The 17,314-nt window shown below is 34.7% G+C and overlaps 2 protein-coding genes across 2 annotated transcripts; both read left to right on the forward strand.

Moving 5' to 3' along the window:
* Positions 1–370: 370 nt before the first annotated feature.
* On the forward strand, positions 371–9,621 carry Tnpo-SR (transportin 3). The gene is made up of 5 exons (XM_089635928.1): positions 371–589; positions 819–2,435; positions 2,516–2,748; positions 3,194–3,931; positions 4,028–9,621. The coding sequence occupies exons 1-5, from the start codon at positions 476–478 to the stop codon at positions 4,086–4,088; spliced, it is 2,763 nt and encodes a 920-aa protein (XP_089492054.1). The 5' UTR covers positions 371–475; the 3' UTR covers positions 4,089–9,621.
* Positions 9,622–12,844: 3,223 nt separating this feature from the next.
* Positions 12,845–15,719, forward strand: CCDC53 (Coiled-coil domain containing 53). The gene is made up of 3 exons (XM_089635458.1): positions 12,845–13,056; positions 13,233–13,397; positions 15,123–15,719. Exons 2-3 carry the CDS (start codon positions 13,236–13,238, stop codon positions 15,435–15,437), a joined length of 477 nt encoding a protein of 158 aa, XP_089491584.1. The 5' UTR covers positions 12,845–13,056; positions 13,233–13,235; the 3' UTR covers positions 15,438–15,719.
* Positions 15,720–17,314: the final 1,595 nt, after the last annotated feature.

The following is a 17,314-nucleotide window of genomic DNA, read 5'->3' on the forward strand; positions in this document are numbered from 1 at the left end:
AATGGGTCCGGAGCTAGGACAAGACAGGATTGTATTGTCCTAGCGTGATAGCTTATCGATGAAATTTTACACCATTGCTTTTCTTATCTTTCCAGAACCTCCTGTTATCTTAGCGTGCATTTTGCAGCTATCGCTGGAGGCCCATGCCCGCCTAGCGCTCTAAACCAAGCCTGTGATAGTAATACCTCAAAGAGGTCAATTAACCGATGTTTTTGGCCCATATATCCCTCAAAGGGAAAAAGTGACTCAAGAAGCTACGCTATGGAATTTCTAGGGAAATTTTGTTTTCATTCCTAGGGAATTTTATTTATCGATATTGCATCACTGTTTTGGAAGTGCGATTTTGTAAATTAATCTGTGGAAATCTGTTGTGACAGTTGGTTGCATGCGGAATATATTTAATATTTTCAATGTGTACGTTCTCACTGTATATTAGTGTCGATTTACAACTATTTTTATTATTTAACTAAAAACAATGGATCCCCCGCCAATTGAAGAAGTCTTTCAGGCTATACACGCCTTATACAATGACCCTAATCCGCAAGAAAAGGAAAAAGCATCGACTTGGCTAGGAAAATTACAAAAATCGGTAAGATCTTTACTACTGATGTGTGTTTGCTGTCATATTTGTTCCACGATAACAATCATCTGTATCGCTATTAAGTTTTCTTTGCTCCTTGTCCGTCGCCTATAAAACGGTGACGAATACTTTTCTCCTGAAAATACGGCTACTTAAATATTCGCTGTCAAGATTTATTTTTACGATTCTCTTGGGACTTTCACAATGTTGTTACTAAATGCTTACATTTATTTTTTAGATTCATTCATGGCAAATATCTGACGAACTATTGCAACAGAAGAGAAGTGTGGAATCTTGCTATTTTGGTGCACAAACTATGAGGTCTAAAATACAACACTCTTTTCACGAGTTACCCATGGACCACCACATTTCCCTGCGAGATTCCCTCCTAGAGCACATAAACCAAGTGACTCCGGCCACGGACACGGTGATCGTGACGCAGCTCTGCCTCGCCCTAGCCGACCTCGCTCTGCAGATGTGTCTATGGAGCAGTCCCATCACAGACCTGGTAGAGAAGTTCTCCTCCACAAATGTGTGGGCCTTATTGGAAATTATGACTGTTATACCGGAAGAAGTTATGTCTCGTTCACTAAGATTAGGTGCAAACAGAAGAAATGAAATTAAGCAGTATCTAATGACAAATTCAGGAATTGTTTGTGAATTCCTGAGGCTGACCTTAGACAAAGCACTCGATAATAGCCACATAACTGTTAAAATAGTAAAATGTTTAACATCTTGGCTATCAATAAATGCCGTGGCTTCACACGAGATCATCCAGAGTTCTGTTGTGTCTCATACGTTTCAGGTGCTACGCGATCGAACAACCTCTATCGGCCTTCACGAAGCAGCATCTGATTGTATCTGTGTTTTACTGAAGAACTTGGAAGAGAAAACTGAAGATGAACAAATAGAACTGATTATGTTTAATAGTGTGGTGTCTCTGGAGCCGTCCTACCACCTGGCCGTGGCTCACGAAGATCAGGAGAAAGCCGTTAATTATAGTAGAATCTTTACCGAACTGGGGGAGTCTTTTCTCGAGAAAATAGTCAATTTCAGTCCCATGAAATCTGAAAATCAACATTTTGCAATCAAGTCTCTGGATCTGGTCCTCGTATGTGTCGGCCACCACGATTATGAAGTAGCAGAGATTTCCTTTAACTTATGGTACCGGCTATCAGAGGAGCTGTACAAGAAGGAAGACGACGCCCTGACGAGCGTGTTCAAGCCGTACGCTGAGCGCCTCGTCAGCGCCCTCTGCCGCCACTGCCAGATGGAACCCGACCATCAGGGGCTGCTGGACAAGGACGACGAGTTCTACGACTTTAGGCAAAAAGTCTTGGAGTTGACCAAAGACGTAGTGTTTATCATCGGGTCGGGACATTGTTTCAAGCAAATGTTCATCTCTCTGCAAATTCCCAACGTCAGTTGGGAGCAAACGGAGGCCGTTCTGTTCATCATGCAAGCCATAGCCAAGAATATTCTACCCGAGGAGTACGAGGTGGTGCCTAAAGTGGTGGAGGCCATCTTGAGTATGCCTGACAGTGCACACATAGCGGTGAGGTACACGTCCGTGCTGCTGCTGGGGGAGCTGTGCGAGTGGATCGACAAGCACCCGGAGTGTCTGCAGGCCACGCTGGAGTGCATTCTGCGCGCACTGCAACACGCCTCATTGGCTTCAGCTGCCGCCCACGCCCTGCAGGGCATCTGCAGCGCCTGTCGCGACCACATGAGCGTCCACTTGGCCGGCCTTTTGCAGATCATACGCAGCCTCGACTCGCTCTGTCTTTCTTCTGAAGCCTCCATAGACTTGTTGAGGGGAGTTGCTGCTATAATCGGTCGTCTACCTCATGACCAGGTATCCATCAATGTCTATCAATTATTACTCTTTATCTCCTCTACTACTAAAGCTGTACATAAATGTTTGTTTTCTTTAAGGTTACAATAGCCATGCACGAAGCGTGTGCGGTGCAACTGACTGCCCTGGCGACTTTGAGTACGCACAATGTTGCAATTAGTAAGGAAACTACTTCTGACCCTACTTTGTGGCTCGATAGATTAGCTGCCCTCTTCCGATACTGCAAATTGACATCTCTCGGTATTGGTGAAAACCATCCTTGTATGTCTGTGTTAACCGAGGCATGGCCAGTGCTCTCCGCGGCAATGGAAAGGTAATAAATAAATATATCTAAATATGCCGTTGTTCTGTATCTTAGGGACCGGCTTCAAGATGTTTTAATGGTTTTACAGTTCAAAAGTTTTTTTTGTTTGTTTTAAATATAAACATTTCGGGTTACAAATAATATTTTTAAAATCTCCTACCCCACAGTAAGCGAAAAATGTTGATTGTGTCATGATGGAGGGACTTAGAGAGCTGAGGAATTGAACTCACGACACCTGGGTGTGACCCAGACGCGGTACCAACTCAACCACTGACTAGTCTTATTTAAATTATTTCTACTCTTCATACTGATGATAATTAGTGATGGAATTCTACCCGGCTCAGAATAGATATTGTCTAAAGTCGGGTAGCGCACATGATTTGTAAATAACCATTGATGTCAATAAACGACCGCCATGTTAATGTGTACTAAGTGGGTTTTTGTTGTTCTTTAGGTACCGGGGAGATTTACGGATAATGGAGAGGTTGTGCCGGTGTCTGCGTTTTGCCATTCGATCATTGGGAAAACAGGCGTCAATTCTGTTAGAACCTATGTCAAAACAAATGGTAATGACGTACACGGCACACAGACACAGCTGCTTCCTTTACTTGGCCAGCATCTTGGTAGATGAATTTGCAGGCGAGCCCATCAGCAACATGATGCTGATGGAAATGTTGCAGACTCTCATCATCCCTTCCTTCGACCTCCTCCAGCATCCCTTTGGCCTGAACCAGAACCCTGACACGGTGGACGACTTGTTTCGCCTGTGCTTGCGCTTCTTACAGAAACTACCTTTTGACTTCCTCAAAAGTTCATCCATTGAACCCGTTATACAGTGTGGCCTTCTGGCTTGTTCCTTAGATCATAGAGACGCCAATTCTTCTGTTATGAAATTCTTCTGTGATTTGGTGCATATTGGACAGCCAAAGTCTTCCCGCCAGGACTGCATAGTCCCGGTCATGCATCTGCTCACGGATCACGGGGAGGCTCTTGTGAGCAACTTGATGCATGCCAGCGTATACTGCATACATTCTTACATGCTGTCGGATGTCGCCGAAGTCTTATTGGAAATGTTGCTACTCAATCGCTCTCAAACTGTTGTATGGATAGAGAACGCTTTGAAGAAACTGCCAATCAACGGAGCCACTGCAACCCCTGCCCAGTTGCATCACTTCCACTCCACCGTCAGCAGGTTATTACATCATATATTATACACATTGCTTATTGCTTTTTCATGCAACTCTACTTGTTGTGTTGGTATCAAATTAATTAATTATTATTGTTTCAGATCTAAATCAGGAAAAGAAATAACTCACGCCCTTAGAGACTTTGCGAGACTATATCATTAGGAATATAAAATTCATATACGTAATCCATTATTCACTCTGCGGTTCCCAATCATCTACATCTGTGCTGCTCCTGATATTGGCCATTCAGTCATTAAGAATGATTTATGAACTAAAAGATATTTCATTAGAATAATACAGGTAGTTTATACTGATTTACTACATACATAAGTTTTACCTAAAGGAATGTATTTGCCCGAATATAAAGCAATATCATATATATCGTATATTTTTTTAAACTTACTACTTCAGTAAAAAAAATATGTGAGCGAAAAGTTAAACATTTAATTCTTCTATAAATGTCCATCAAACATAACAATTTACAACCTGACAACGCCCAGTAATCCCAGGCAGAGATTGTATGCACGTCGACGCGGAGCATTCGAAAGGAACGTATATTGATGGGTGACAGTGACCATTCTTTTATAATTAACGGGACCTTTACAATACAACATATTTTTATTATAAAAATGTAGTAACTACCTACATCGATGAATTAGATACATACTATTTTAAGTGTAAGGATACATTAATAAATATGTAGATTCAAAATAAAAACGCGAGTACAAGAATTTTATTTATTTATATGCACATAATTATTTGTTCAGTCGAAAATGTATGTCTGAAGAAATAATTATGATTACAGGATGTCTGGGGGTAAAGTGCGCTAACTTCGGGAGGTAATTCTGCACGATGGTAGAAGTAAAAAAGACAAATAATTTTTTTAGAAATTTCAATATTTATTTTCCCATAAAAACAATTTATTTTTTTTACCTTAAAACGTTGGAATTTCGAAATGATTATTTATCTTTTTGCTCGTACTATCATGTAGAATCACACCCCGAAGTTAACACACTTTACCCCTGGACATCCTGAATATAGAAACATAAAATTGTATTGAAATAAAATTTAATTAGTTACAGGTTACAAATAACATTTTTACAAAAAGAAAACAAGAGATTTATGTATTATACATTTCGTTCCTAATTTCCAATATTCAAAATTGCATTGTCACCATTTCATTATGATGACAATTGAATTCAAAGTGTTACAAATGTAGAAATGAGTTGTCCTGGACAGGAACTTATATAAACTTTTTAACGATAATATATTATTTTTACCGTAAAATTATTTTATGTAATTCATTTTAAATTTCTACCTCATCCTGTGTAAATTTTATTACCATAGTGTGCGTTTTATGAAATAAAGCATAATTTTTTTTATTTGCTTACTTTTATAACTGGCAATACCATAATAGTGCAAAAACAAAAATTTGAGGTTTTACTCATAAAGTTATTCCAAAAATAAATAAAGAAACATATGTTAGCGAAATGTTTATAGGAATATGAGTTGACTGTGGTGACGTCCGTGACCTTCAGAAAAAATGTTGCACTGAAAAATCGTAGATAATTCCAATCTTAGAAAAGCTGCATACATCAAATAAAAATTATTTTCTATAGAAATTTTAGCACATGCGATTCTGAACTTATTCTTCATACAGTTCCTTTGTACATAAGGGTTAAAATCGTTTAAAATAATTTCATCGATATTTGTACATAGGAATTCGGTGCCGTATCCACAGTTGACAGGTTAAAGACATTCGACATTCTAGTATCTTCTGTTCTTTCATTTTCATACAAGACGTGTGAGAAGGACGATCTTTATGAATGGCTTTTAGGACGATTGTGGATGCGATCTCTCCTTGGGACTAGTATACTATATTAATTGAAAATCCACATTAATATATTAATTTATATACAGCACTGCATACAAATAGAACTCAAATGCGTAAACAACTGCACTTCGAAGGTTGTCAAGTAACCTTCAATGGCTCAATATCTTCATCTTAAATGCTAACTTTATATTTGGGCCATACATTTAAAAGAAAAACGTTACAAACAACATTGTCACCTAATAATTTACTTATATGTTAGTGTTAGTAATCTACCATTTCCATCAATGACCATTGACGCACTAGAGAAATGAGTATAATGGTAGCATATTGATATCCTGCTAAGGAACTGTAAATATTGTTTGTCATGAGTAGCCGAATGTTAAAGAAGGTGACGCCAAATTATTCATGAAAATACATGAACTTAACTATTAAAGTTTATACCGAGATCACACAAATCTAAAAGGAAATACTTGTGCAATCAATCTGCCTATGTAAAGTAATACATATGTAAGTTTGTACAACATTATATAATAATTCTATATTTTTATACAGAGTGGACATAAAGTCTGGAAACATGGGTAAGGCTTACCTTAGGTATCAACTGAATGTCCTAGGCAATAACAAGTATAATGTATATTACTTTACTGACTTTTAAGGGTGGCCCTGTGTTCGAGCAAATGGAGCAGTCCGCTCCGCTAATACAGTGTCCTACAGGTTTTTACTAGCGCCAGGCATCGCTCGTCTCAGGGCCTGCTCTGTTGACTTCCGTTTTTCAAAACATGTAATTATTTAAAAGTATACATAATTAGCATCTTTATGCATCGAAACTAATTCATAATAATATTGGGATAATTTGTATAGTGCCTTTTCATATATGTAAACACTAGCTGAAGTCCTCGACGTTGACCGGACTTTATACAGAGTTTTTCATATATGTAAACGCTAGCTGAAGTTCCTGGCGTTGCCCGGACTTTATACAAAGTTTTTCATATATGTAAACACTAGCTGAAGTCCCCGGCGTTGCCCGGACTTTATACAGAGTTTTTCATATATGTAAACAGCAGCTGAAGTCCCCATTTTCCCGGACATTATACAGAGTTTTTCATATATGTAAATGTATAGTACATCAATGATGTAAACACTAGCTGAAGTGCCCGGTGTTGCCCGGACTTTATGCAGAGTTTTTCATATTCGAAAGAGTAGCTGAAGTCCCGAGCTTTACCCTGATTTTATGCAGAATTTTTCGAAATCAAACAAAGTAAAATTTGCACAGTGCTGAGGTTTTTGCAAAAACCCCACTGTACAAATTATCCAATTATTATCTATTATTGTCAATAAATAATACAAAACTATGCAGGTGTCCCCCATAAAGTTATACATGTACAGTACACTACAAGTAAAAAATGTTACATAACTTGAACCTCTAATAGAGTGAGTTTTTAAGAGAAAAAAAAGAGATATTTTTAACTTCAAAAATTCCCATTTTTTTTAATTGTATTCGTAAAATGTATTATAAAAAATAAAACTCTGTTAAAAAAATACATATTTATGTAATATCAAAATTTCAAAACTAATCATATATTAATAATTAAAATATATTATTAATTAACTAGCTGTACCCCGCCACGCGTTGCTGTGGCTCATTCTGTCTGTGCAGATAGAGAAACAATAGCACTTGTTACTTTTACGTCTTAAAGTTGGCGCTGTTTTTTAAAAAAAGCATGTTTGTCCACTGCTGTTTTTTTTTTTTTTTTTTTAAACACATTTGTACCTGTCACAGGTGACAAAAAAGCATGACATCTATATAGTATAGGTATATAAAAACACATTCGTATTTTGATCCCTGTGTCAAAATTAAAAGCAATCGATGGAGAACTTTCGGAGATTTAAGATTTTGAACAAACGAACATTTACATAGATAATTAACATTATTATTAGGAGGATTCCTACAAACACATGTACATCCAAAATCCTTTACGCATATTTTTTAACAGATGTACCCTGTATGGCCATACTCTCCTAAAGGTTAAAGATAGTTTTCAGGTTATAATGTTATATTTTTTGTAAGGAAAAAAATGGTTCACATTCAATACTCTTCATGTACATTGCCAGCAGTGTAAGGAGCACTCCCAAAATTTCAGTCAATCTAAAAATAATAATTATCAACCGATAATAATATCATGGAAAATCAAAGCAAATAAAATTATTAAGTTAAATTCCACAGGCTCGAATTTTTGTTATTTGTATCATGTGTGGGAGCGAATTTCGGGAAACGTCACCCGGGAACATCAATTATCTATACGCGCAGAGCGTGGATGTTGCCCACAGCATTGAAATTTCTCCAAAGCATGAACGGCGCTCGCCAATGCCTCCTAAACTCTTCAGTGAGATGGCGCCACTTTAGTTTAAAGTTTGCATACTGATCATTCCAGTTGGTAGGGATAGAATGGCAATATCTTTAGCGCACTACCCATTTTTGTGAATTGAAACAATATTCATTTTCAAAGTCAATTTATTTAAGATTGAACAATTTGTTTTCATATCGTCACGGTTCTGACTCTGTAAAATCTGTTTCCACGAAAACATGTTTATATGACAAAAACTGTCTATTTTCCTAATTTTAAGGCAATTATTTTTTTATTTTATCAATTCGTAATTGTGTACCTTCTTACCAATAAACGTGTTTAAAATTTTACACAACCGATCAACAAACATTTACCCTACATTAATGGTTGTAAGGCCCGTAATATATGTACAGTCGATGCATGTAATTTATTGGGACAGTCATTTATTCGGTACAAAACCCAAGTAACAGAAACCAAATAAACATGCATTTTTTTTAAATTCTTCATTATAAGCTCCCGCTAAACTGCCAAAGCAGTTTGTCAAATTAAACGGAATTGACTATACTAACTAAATAAAAAAAATGCCTTAAAATAATTTTAAATAAGGAAAATAGACCTTTAAATGACATGTTTTTGTATTTACGAGATTGAATTAGAACAGTGATGATATGCGTTATCAAATCTTATCCAAAGAACATTTTTATAAATTGTTTTTGTAAATCATTGGCGCCTTGGCAAATCAGCGCCCGCAGCAAACTACTCCAATTGCATCTGCATAGGGCCGGCCCTGAATACATTTACTGATTTAAATTTGGCATAATCGGTATTCCTTTTTACATTATTTTCTATCACAATATTATTCTATTCATGTATTTATTACGATTTCAAAAATAGCTATAGATCAAATGATTGTTATTGCTTCTATACCTGTTACTGTAATTTCTTTTGATTTCCAGATAGATATATATATAGCTTAAATTAATGATTTCATTGTTTTTTCACTATTAATAATTTGGCGTCACCATTCTTACATACTGCGTAAAACCTGCCAATAATTAATTCCACCCTTCTGATGTAGGTGAGATGAGAAACCTTCTAATTGTTGAACAACCCTTACTTCAGGGTGTGTATAAACACGCAAGCTGAACTGCCGAGGTGAACCACGACTTATGGGAATGAAACAACGCCGCTTGTAGTTGCTTTGTTCTTTTCGCGTAATTCGTGGTTCTATAAGCAGCATTACACGTAACAAATAACAAATTAGAAGCATTCGTTTTGTGTTTTATTTCTTTTAAAATGAAAATATCGATGTGTTATTTTCAAAGAACTGAACATCAGACAGGCTTTACTTTAAGTTTAATTGTGTTTTTTTTTTTTTTTAATAATTATTATACAATATGTGAAATAATATATTATTATTTTAGAGAATAATGTATAGTTTTCATAAGTTACATTATAATAGGATAATATTTTTTTGGTGATATAGTGAAAATCTATATTGTCCTGCGTATTTCATGATAATAAAAACGGAGAAAAGTTTTTTGTGTTTTATTTCCTTATTTTTACTGTAATCCTTGTTTTGAAATTATTTTAACTTTAATGTTAGTTTTATTTAAAAATCTACTTCTCTTTTACATGGTACATGGTCAGCATAGTTATTTATTGTCTCACATTAGAGATGAACAAACAAAAAATATTTATTTCTTCATATGAAGCGGTTACTTCGTGATGTGACATTATAATTTAAAATTAAACAATAACTTAGTAAACATCACTTATAAGTGATGTTTACTAAGTTATTGTTTAATTTTAATATTAAAAAAATATTTAAATGAAACACAAAAGAGCGTATAGTGATATATTCAATGATTAACTTTGTTGATCCATGGATGTTTAAAAAAACAAATAAATTTTGTTTTCAATATTTTTTATTATTTAATTTGAACTTTGAACACACTCCTAAAATATATAGGAAATAGATAGGTACTCTTTTATATTTAACCCTCCAAAACAAAACTCAAATCTGATGCCTAACATCACATACTCTTTGGAGCGACGGACCACTTGCTGCTCCAGGCCGCTGTACAGAAGTCTCATAATGGACTGCGCTATAATCATTGAAGAAGAAGATAATACTAAAAAATCTTACCATTGAGACAGAGATCCTGGGTTCGATTCTCAGTTGCAACTTGCAACCCTTACCTTATTAGTGTTTTGTTCTGTCTCATGTTTGATTTAGATTTAAAAGTATTACATTGATGGGTATAACTTTCAAAAGTTATTCCAATAAAAATTAAATAATTGTAAGTTTAGACGTTTATTGAATCACAAGATTTCTAACTTATTAAAAGAAGTTTCACACTTGTTGTCAGTCGATAATCTCAAATTAAAAGGTATAAATAAACTCTAAAAGATTTTTAGTTGAAATCACATTTGAAAAATAAATGAACGGGGAAAACTAAGTATAAGTAGCGAGGTACTAATTGTTGGTATTCTAATTCTACTTCTGACCCCTAAAGTTAAGCCATTTAAAATAATAATAAAAAATCGGCCAGTGATGTTATGTCTGGGATAAATCCCGAGATCTGGGGGATTTTAAATTTAAATGCGTATTTTTTTTAAATGCGAGATCCAGGAAATTTTGTGTAATCATACATCTTGTTCAATTATTGCCATGTATCCAAGTAAAGTAAGTAAGTATAACCGGAAAAAAAAATTAGGTACCTTAGTTTTATAGGTCCCCCCGCTCATGGATATTGTGGATATATAAAATTATATATTGAGCCTATTTTAGCACGGTGTCTTAGGCTGGCTTTACACTAATTCATAAGTAAAATTTACGACTTTTTGATAAGTTACTCACAGGAGCGTTTAGGTAAATAAAGCGTTGAAACAGAAGTTGGTCTGAGAGAAACAATTCTCCACGCGCTATTGTTCTGTTAACGGTAGAATGAAGTTCTCTAATTTTATTCGAATGACAACAACCGACTTCGCATTCAAATATAAATAAACAGAAACGTTGTTATTAGAAAGGATTGGACCGATAATCAAAAATGAGGATGCTCATTTACAGAAATCTTTTTTCCACCTGAAAAATAAATTATATCTCTTTGCTTTTTGGAATCAGAAATTTTTTCTTTCCGTTTAAATTCGTTTTCGTAGTGCTTATTTCGTTGTGCTATCTAGTGTTCTTTTTCAATGTGGTTTTCGGAGCTAATAATGTACTTATCCACTTATCTTTGTCAGATTTTAGCTGATATATATATATTTTTTTTAAAGAAAGACAAACATTCCCGGGTTACGAATAACCTGATAATATTTGAAAATCTCCTACTACCGCCACAGTAAGCTGAAAATATTGCTTGTGTTGTGATGGAGGACTTAGCCAGCCGAGGAATTGAACACACTACGCCCGAGTGAGACCTAAGCGCGATGTCAACTCGGACACCGACGACCGGTCAAAAGTATAATAAAGAAATTAGTTTTTATAGGTAAAAAGTCCTATTAAAACCAGTTGTTTTTTTTCATTTTTGATGTCACGGATCAGCGCGTTTAGGTACCATTTATTACGGCAAGCATCTCAAATTATCAAACCGATTTCATAAACTAAGAAGAAGTAGGCTGTAAGTTGGTTGGCCTCAAAGTGTCGTTTACATTTGTAATTTTGTCATAAGTCCCTTACGTAAGCGATTTACGAGAAAAAACTTTCGAGTGTAAAGGCATGCCAAAATTTGCATGTTTTTTTATACTAAATTTCTTGAATCTGGAGACTTTTATGAAATCTGAGTGAGGAGTTTTGACTAAATGCTGAAGAGATTCGTTTTTTGGTATAGCATCACTTTTATAGGCATAGAAAAAAGTCTTCTATGACCAGGGTTGCCAATTCGTAGAGAATTCCCCATAGTGGGGAATTTCTAAAATTTTGGAATTTTGCGGGGATTTTAAGCAATTCTTGATATCCAACCATATTAAAAAATAATGTTTACAATAAGTGTAAGAATGTACTATATTTTCGTTTTCATCTCAACAAGTTAAAAAAAAACTATTTTCAAACCCTGAACGAAGGAGAAAACCCGAAAATGACCATATAATAGTAAAATAAATGCTAATTTTAATAGACTTTGGTTCTATTTTCAGGTAAAGGTACTTGAGGGGATTTTGTGGGGAATTTGACCATATATTGTGAGTATCTATATGCAAACGTATGCATTGGAAGCAGTGAGTGGTATGCTTGGCAGCAGTGGTGTGATCTTTAGAGAAATTTCCCTAGATGTAGGGGAAAAAAATTTTTTTTCAAAAGGGTAAAAGTACAAATATCTTGGAAATTTTTATTTTGTTTACGTAATTAGGGAAAATTCTGGGGAAATTTCGAATATTCTGTGAAAAATTTCATATATCAGAGAAAATTTTGAAACGTTTAATTTTTTTTTGCGAAAACTGTCATCCCAAATGCATCAGAGGAAACTTGAAAAAAATGTGTGGTGTTTTGTGTTTTAAACTTCCTAAGCTGCCCCCCCCCCCCTCACTCATGGATTCGAAAAATGATTGTGGGGAATCATCCTTCAGAATTCTATTTGAAAATTTTGGGGACAATTTTTCTTTTAGAAATTCTCTAGAAGCCCCTCCCATGGATTGTTAAAATATTGTGGGGAATCCAGTACTGCAAATCCATTCTGAAATTTTGGAAAATTTAGGGAAATAAAAAATTTGGGCATATCATCACTGATCGGTAGTCCTGTCATAGATATGACAGGGACAGGTGTCATTTTTTGGTTCGCAAAAATTGTTTACGTTTCCTCCGTGGTTTGCCTTCGTTATTATAAATTATGTATTTTATCACATTGTTTCTAGAAAAGTTAATATTTCGAACATAATAAGAGACATTATTTTGATTTGAAATTATTCTTTTACCAATTAAATATAAAAATATTCAACTGTGACTTACAAAACGGTAACATTTTCTCGCTATTTAATTATTTGTTGCTGCAATGAACGCCTATTTCAAGTTAAATTGATCTCTTTTCTATAAATTCTATTACAAAAGACACGGACGGAATCTACTCTTGCTAGTGTTAATCAATGTGTCTCGCCTGTTAATTGAATTCTATGAACATTTTTCTATTTTAGGCCATGGCTCTTCATCAAAAACGTATGTTGGCGTTTATAAATCATTTCGTTATAAAAACAGTACAATTCCTCAACAACTTCGCAAATGAATGCGAAACAAAATTGATCAATTATGAAATGAAAATGCAGAAAATTGAAGCATCATTAAAAATCTTGGAGTCTAAAGTAAGTAGATAAGTAAATACATGCTATATTTGTTTTGTAACCGAGCTGCAATAGATTGCGGGTTTCTCTCTCTTTCTCTAGGGCGTGACGGTTTTAATGGAAATTAACAGTGTTTAATTCTCTTCAGATCTTCAGATGCAAGCTTCATCAGCTTATCAGAGATTTTTCAACAAAATATTCAGACCATATTACCGTATTTACCATCTCTAATCTCCAAATAGTATAAAATAAAATGGCTATCCGTGTCTGTCTGTTTGTATGCGTAGTTCTTCTAAACTACGCAACAGATTTTCACTATCATTTAGAGAATTTCTACAGAAGGTTTACATATATAATCCATATATATTATATTTATAGAAAGTAGAGAAAAGTCGATATGTTATAATCAAGTTATAAAAATATTTTTTCGGGCACTATATTGTTAATGCTGGCTAAACCTTATGAGATACTTGAAAATAATGTACTACGGAATTGTATATCTAAGGTCTACAGAAAAGTTCACTGTGGTAATGTCAGGTCTATCTCCTAGAATAACGCCGCGTACATGTCAGCTTGTGTATGTATATGTATATTAAATAACATTTGCGTAAGCATAGTTTTGGAGGAGAGATATTAGATGCTAAGGTTTTCCATTACATTTTTTTTAATGTTTATTTGAAACCGCACAAGAGTGTCAACTACTCCAAACCAAATCATAATGATTTGTGGGATTTCCTATTAAATATCAACTTCCTAAAGTTGTATGCAGGCAATGAGGATATCATTATATCCATTTATTACAAAAAAAAAGATAATAAAACACTTATTATTATTATTAACTAGCTGACGTGTACCCGGCGTTCCTTGACTTTTCTCTACTTTCTATAAATAAAATATGCGTGTATTATATATGTAAACCTTCCGGAAGAAATTCTCTAAATGATAGTGAAAACCCTATCAAAATTCGTCGCATAGTTTATAAGTACTAAGCGCACAAACAGACCGCAAGGATAGAGACTTTATTTTAGTGTTAGCCATAAATAATAAACCACTCACATGATAGCTGATGTGTATGTGTATTACCCGGATGATTGATGTATCTCATAAGGTTTAGCCAGCGTTAAAAAAGAGTGCAAGGCGTAAGCATAATGAGTAAGATTAAGAATGAGAGCGAATGAGCGAAGAAAGGAGTGTAAGGAGAATATATGATGCGAATGTGAATGGTAGCAGAAGTCGGGGACGCCCGAGGAAGACATGGCACAATCAAGTGAATCAGATACTCGAGTCAGGCCATGTTAAGAGTCAGAATAATAGAAGAGTGTGTATGAATGTGAATGAGGCAAGAAGTGTGTGCCAAGACCGAGTTGTTTGGAGATCTGTCCTCTCTACCTACCGATGATTAGTTAGTTAGTTAGAAATGTAAGAGCACGAAAATATTTTTTTTATGGCTTGATTACAGAACATTGACGTTTTTCTACTTTCTATAAATATAATATGCATGTTTTATATACATAAACCTTCCGGGAGAAATTCTCTAAATGAAAATGAAAATCCTATCAAAATCCGTTACGTAGTTTAGAAGAATGAAGCGCACAGACAGATGCGGATGGCGACATTGCTTTATACTATTTAGAGTTGCTTTTCAGTAGTCAATAGAGTTGGGTATGGTGGACAAGTTGAACTCATATTGAAAACTTGCTTGTAGCAACAAATTAAGGAAATTATATATTTCTATGTTTGTTTCAGTTGTCTTCTATTCCTGATATCCAAGAACCATTAAACGGAGACTTAGAATTCAAAGGAAATGCTGCAGAGGTCGCTCCTAGCATGCATGAATTGAGTACTGAACAAACTTCTCAACCACCGACTATTGAAACCCGTAATACAGACTCGGAAGAACCCCAGACAGAAGCCCCTGATACAAGCGAACCAGTAACAGAACCCATCCGGAGAGATCCAATGTATGATCGATTCTTCAAAATGATTCAAGTTGGTGTCCCGGTTCCAGCTGTCAAATTAAAAATGATTGGGGAAGGATTGGACCCAAGTATGATAGATTAAAATATTATTAGGATAAAATGAAACTAATGCGCTGTTATTTTGTATCACTAAGCTTAAGAAATGTTTTATATTATTGGTAAGTATTTTAGTTTACACCTTTTTAACAGGTAGTTATAACTTTTTTGGAATTAATAAAAAAAATTGCCATTGCATTTTTTGTGAATAAATCAGTTTCATTTTATGTATGCATAAAAATAGCATTTGGAGCGCCCTCCAGGTGACTTCACAAAAACTAAGCTATATAAATTATACAATCACATAAAATTATTATTAAATAGATCTGTGATATATATAAATAAAATTGTAAATGTTCATTTGTTATAAAACTTAATCTCTGAAAGTTTTCACCGATTGCTTTAAAATTTTGACACAATGTTGCATTCGAATACGCATGGGTCTTTGTACTTATATCATATAGATGTCACCTGTGACAGGTAAAAACGTGCCTCTTAAAAAAAAAGAACTCCATCTGTTGAACGTAAAAGCAGCGTGCGCTATTGTGTCTATCTGAGGACAGACTGAGCCACAACAACGCGTGGCGGGGTACAGCTAGTTATGTATAGAAAAAAATCGTTATTGACATCTTGCACCGTAATGAAAGTAAGTTCATCAAACTTTCCAATTAATCCTGATATTAAAATATACATTGTTACAAGCGAGTTACACTAGGACTGGGAGGCATTTAAATATTGGAAAATGACAATATATAAATAGTCTTTTTTTATATAACCATTATAGCTAGTTTCACTCAAAATGAGGAGCTTAGCTAGTTCACAGGACAATACCATGAAGTCAACTGATGGAAAATATCACCCAGTCATTCTGATCACAGCTCACTGCTCTGCCACTGTGATTATACCACAGACATAGGAATTAATAGACGAGAAGATAATGGCGAGGGGTAAAATCATTGATGTTTTATACTAGATTGGCCCTGTCTATATTAAATCCATTTTAAAAATGACCCCACATAGCGCGTACGTCACAAATATGGAGATGAACTTAACAACCCAACTCTGTTTAAACTCTTTGTACAACCGTTCAAACTCGTAAGCGAAACCACGGAGAATTTGTTGTCAGAGGTGCTGTAATATGGACATAAAACCAAAAAGAAACTAACACTTACAGCAAATTTTATGTGCTGAATAAGGGCTGAATCAGGAAAAGAATTGATAAAAAACACAAAATGATTTTAATTTATTTTATTTGTGTTTTTGAATTTTATACAGGTCCTATAGAACCAAAAACGTTTATATTTTTATTACTGTGCATAGGTTTTTTTTTTTAATTTACCATAGTTTTTATATAGAATGGTATATAAATATTGAAGAAAGCAATCACTTTGTGACTTGACATCATTTTATTTTCTTTGGTTTTATTCCCAGTCGGGCTTTTGCATGCATTTTAATACAGAATATATCTAGTAAGCTATCGAAAATTATACAAAATAATTAAAGCTGATGAATATAAAATAATATTAGTAAAACGTTTAACAGTAACATAAAAATTATAGAGACTAGAACAACACTATGTAGAATTAAATAATTATACCACTATCATTCAATTAAAGTTATTTTGTCTTCAACCACTTTGTTAGAATTGAGACATTGTGTCAAATAGTTTATCAACCTTCTTCAAGATAGCATTATTGAAAACTAACCTAAGTACTAAACGACTTTTCATTAAACATAATGTAAGATTAACATAAAGAGAGAGATAAATCATATAATGTTGCGTGTTCACAAGCGAGCTGAACCACGACTTATTAAGAAATATAAGATTGCTTCGTTCCTTTCCCATAATTCGTAGTTCGGCTCGCGTTCCGGTTCGCAAATGAATAAGCAGCAATGATGAGGACAGAGCTTCAGGGATCGTAT

This window comes from Hesperophylax consimilis, chromosome 9, assembly GCF_061612785.1.
Source record: "Hesperophylax consimilis isolate HC1 chromosome 9, BYU_Hcon_1.0, whole genome shotgun sequence".
Taxonomy (NCBI): Eukaryota; Metazoa; Arthropoda; class Insecta; order Trichoptera; family Limnephilidae; genus Hesperophylax; species Hesperophylax consimilis.

Excerpts from the sequence above, each read along its gene's own strand:
- Tnpo-SR (XM_089635928.1), top strand. The coding sequence starts at position 476 with ATGGATCCCCCGCCAATTGAAGAAGTCTTTCAGGCTATACACGCCTTA. Across the intron at positions 590-818 it reads TAGGAAAATTACAAAAATCG|ATTCATTCATGGCAAATATC; the intron begins GTAAGATCTTTA and ends TTTATTTTTTAG. Across the intron at positions 2,436-2,515 it reads GTCGTCTACCTCATGACCAG|GTTACAATAGCCATGCACGA; the intron begins GTATCCATCAAT and ends GTTTTCTTTAAG.
- CCDC53 (XM_089635458.1), top strand. The coding sequence starts at position 13,236 with ATGGCTCTTCATCAAAAACGTATGTTGGCGTTTATAAATCATTTCGTT. Across the intron at positions 13,398-15,122 it reads TAAAAATCTTGGAGTCTAAA|TTGTCTTCTATTCCTGATAT; the intron begins GTAAGTAGATAA and ends TGTTTGTTTCAG.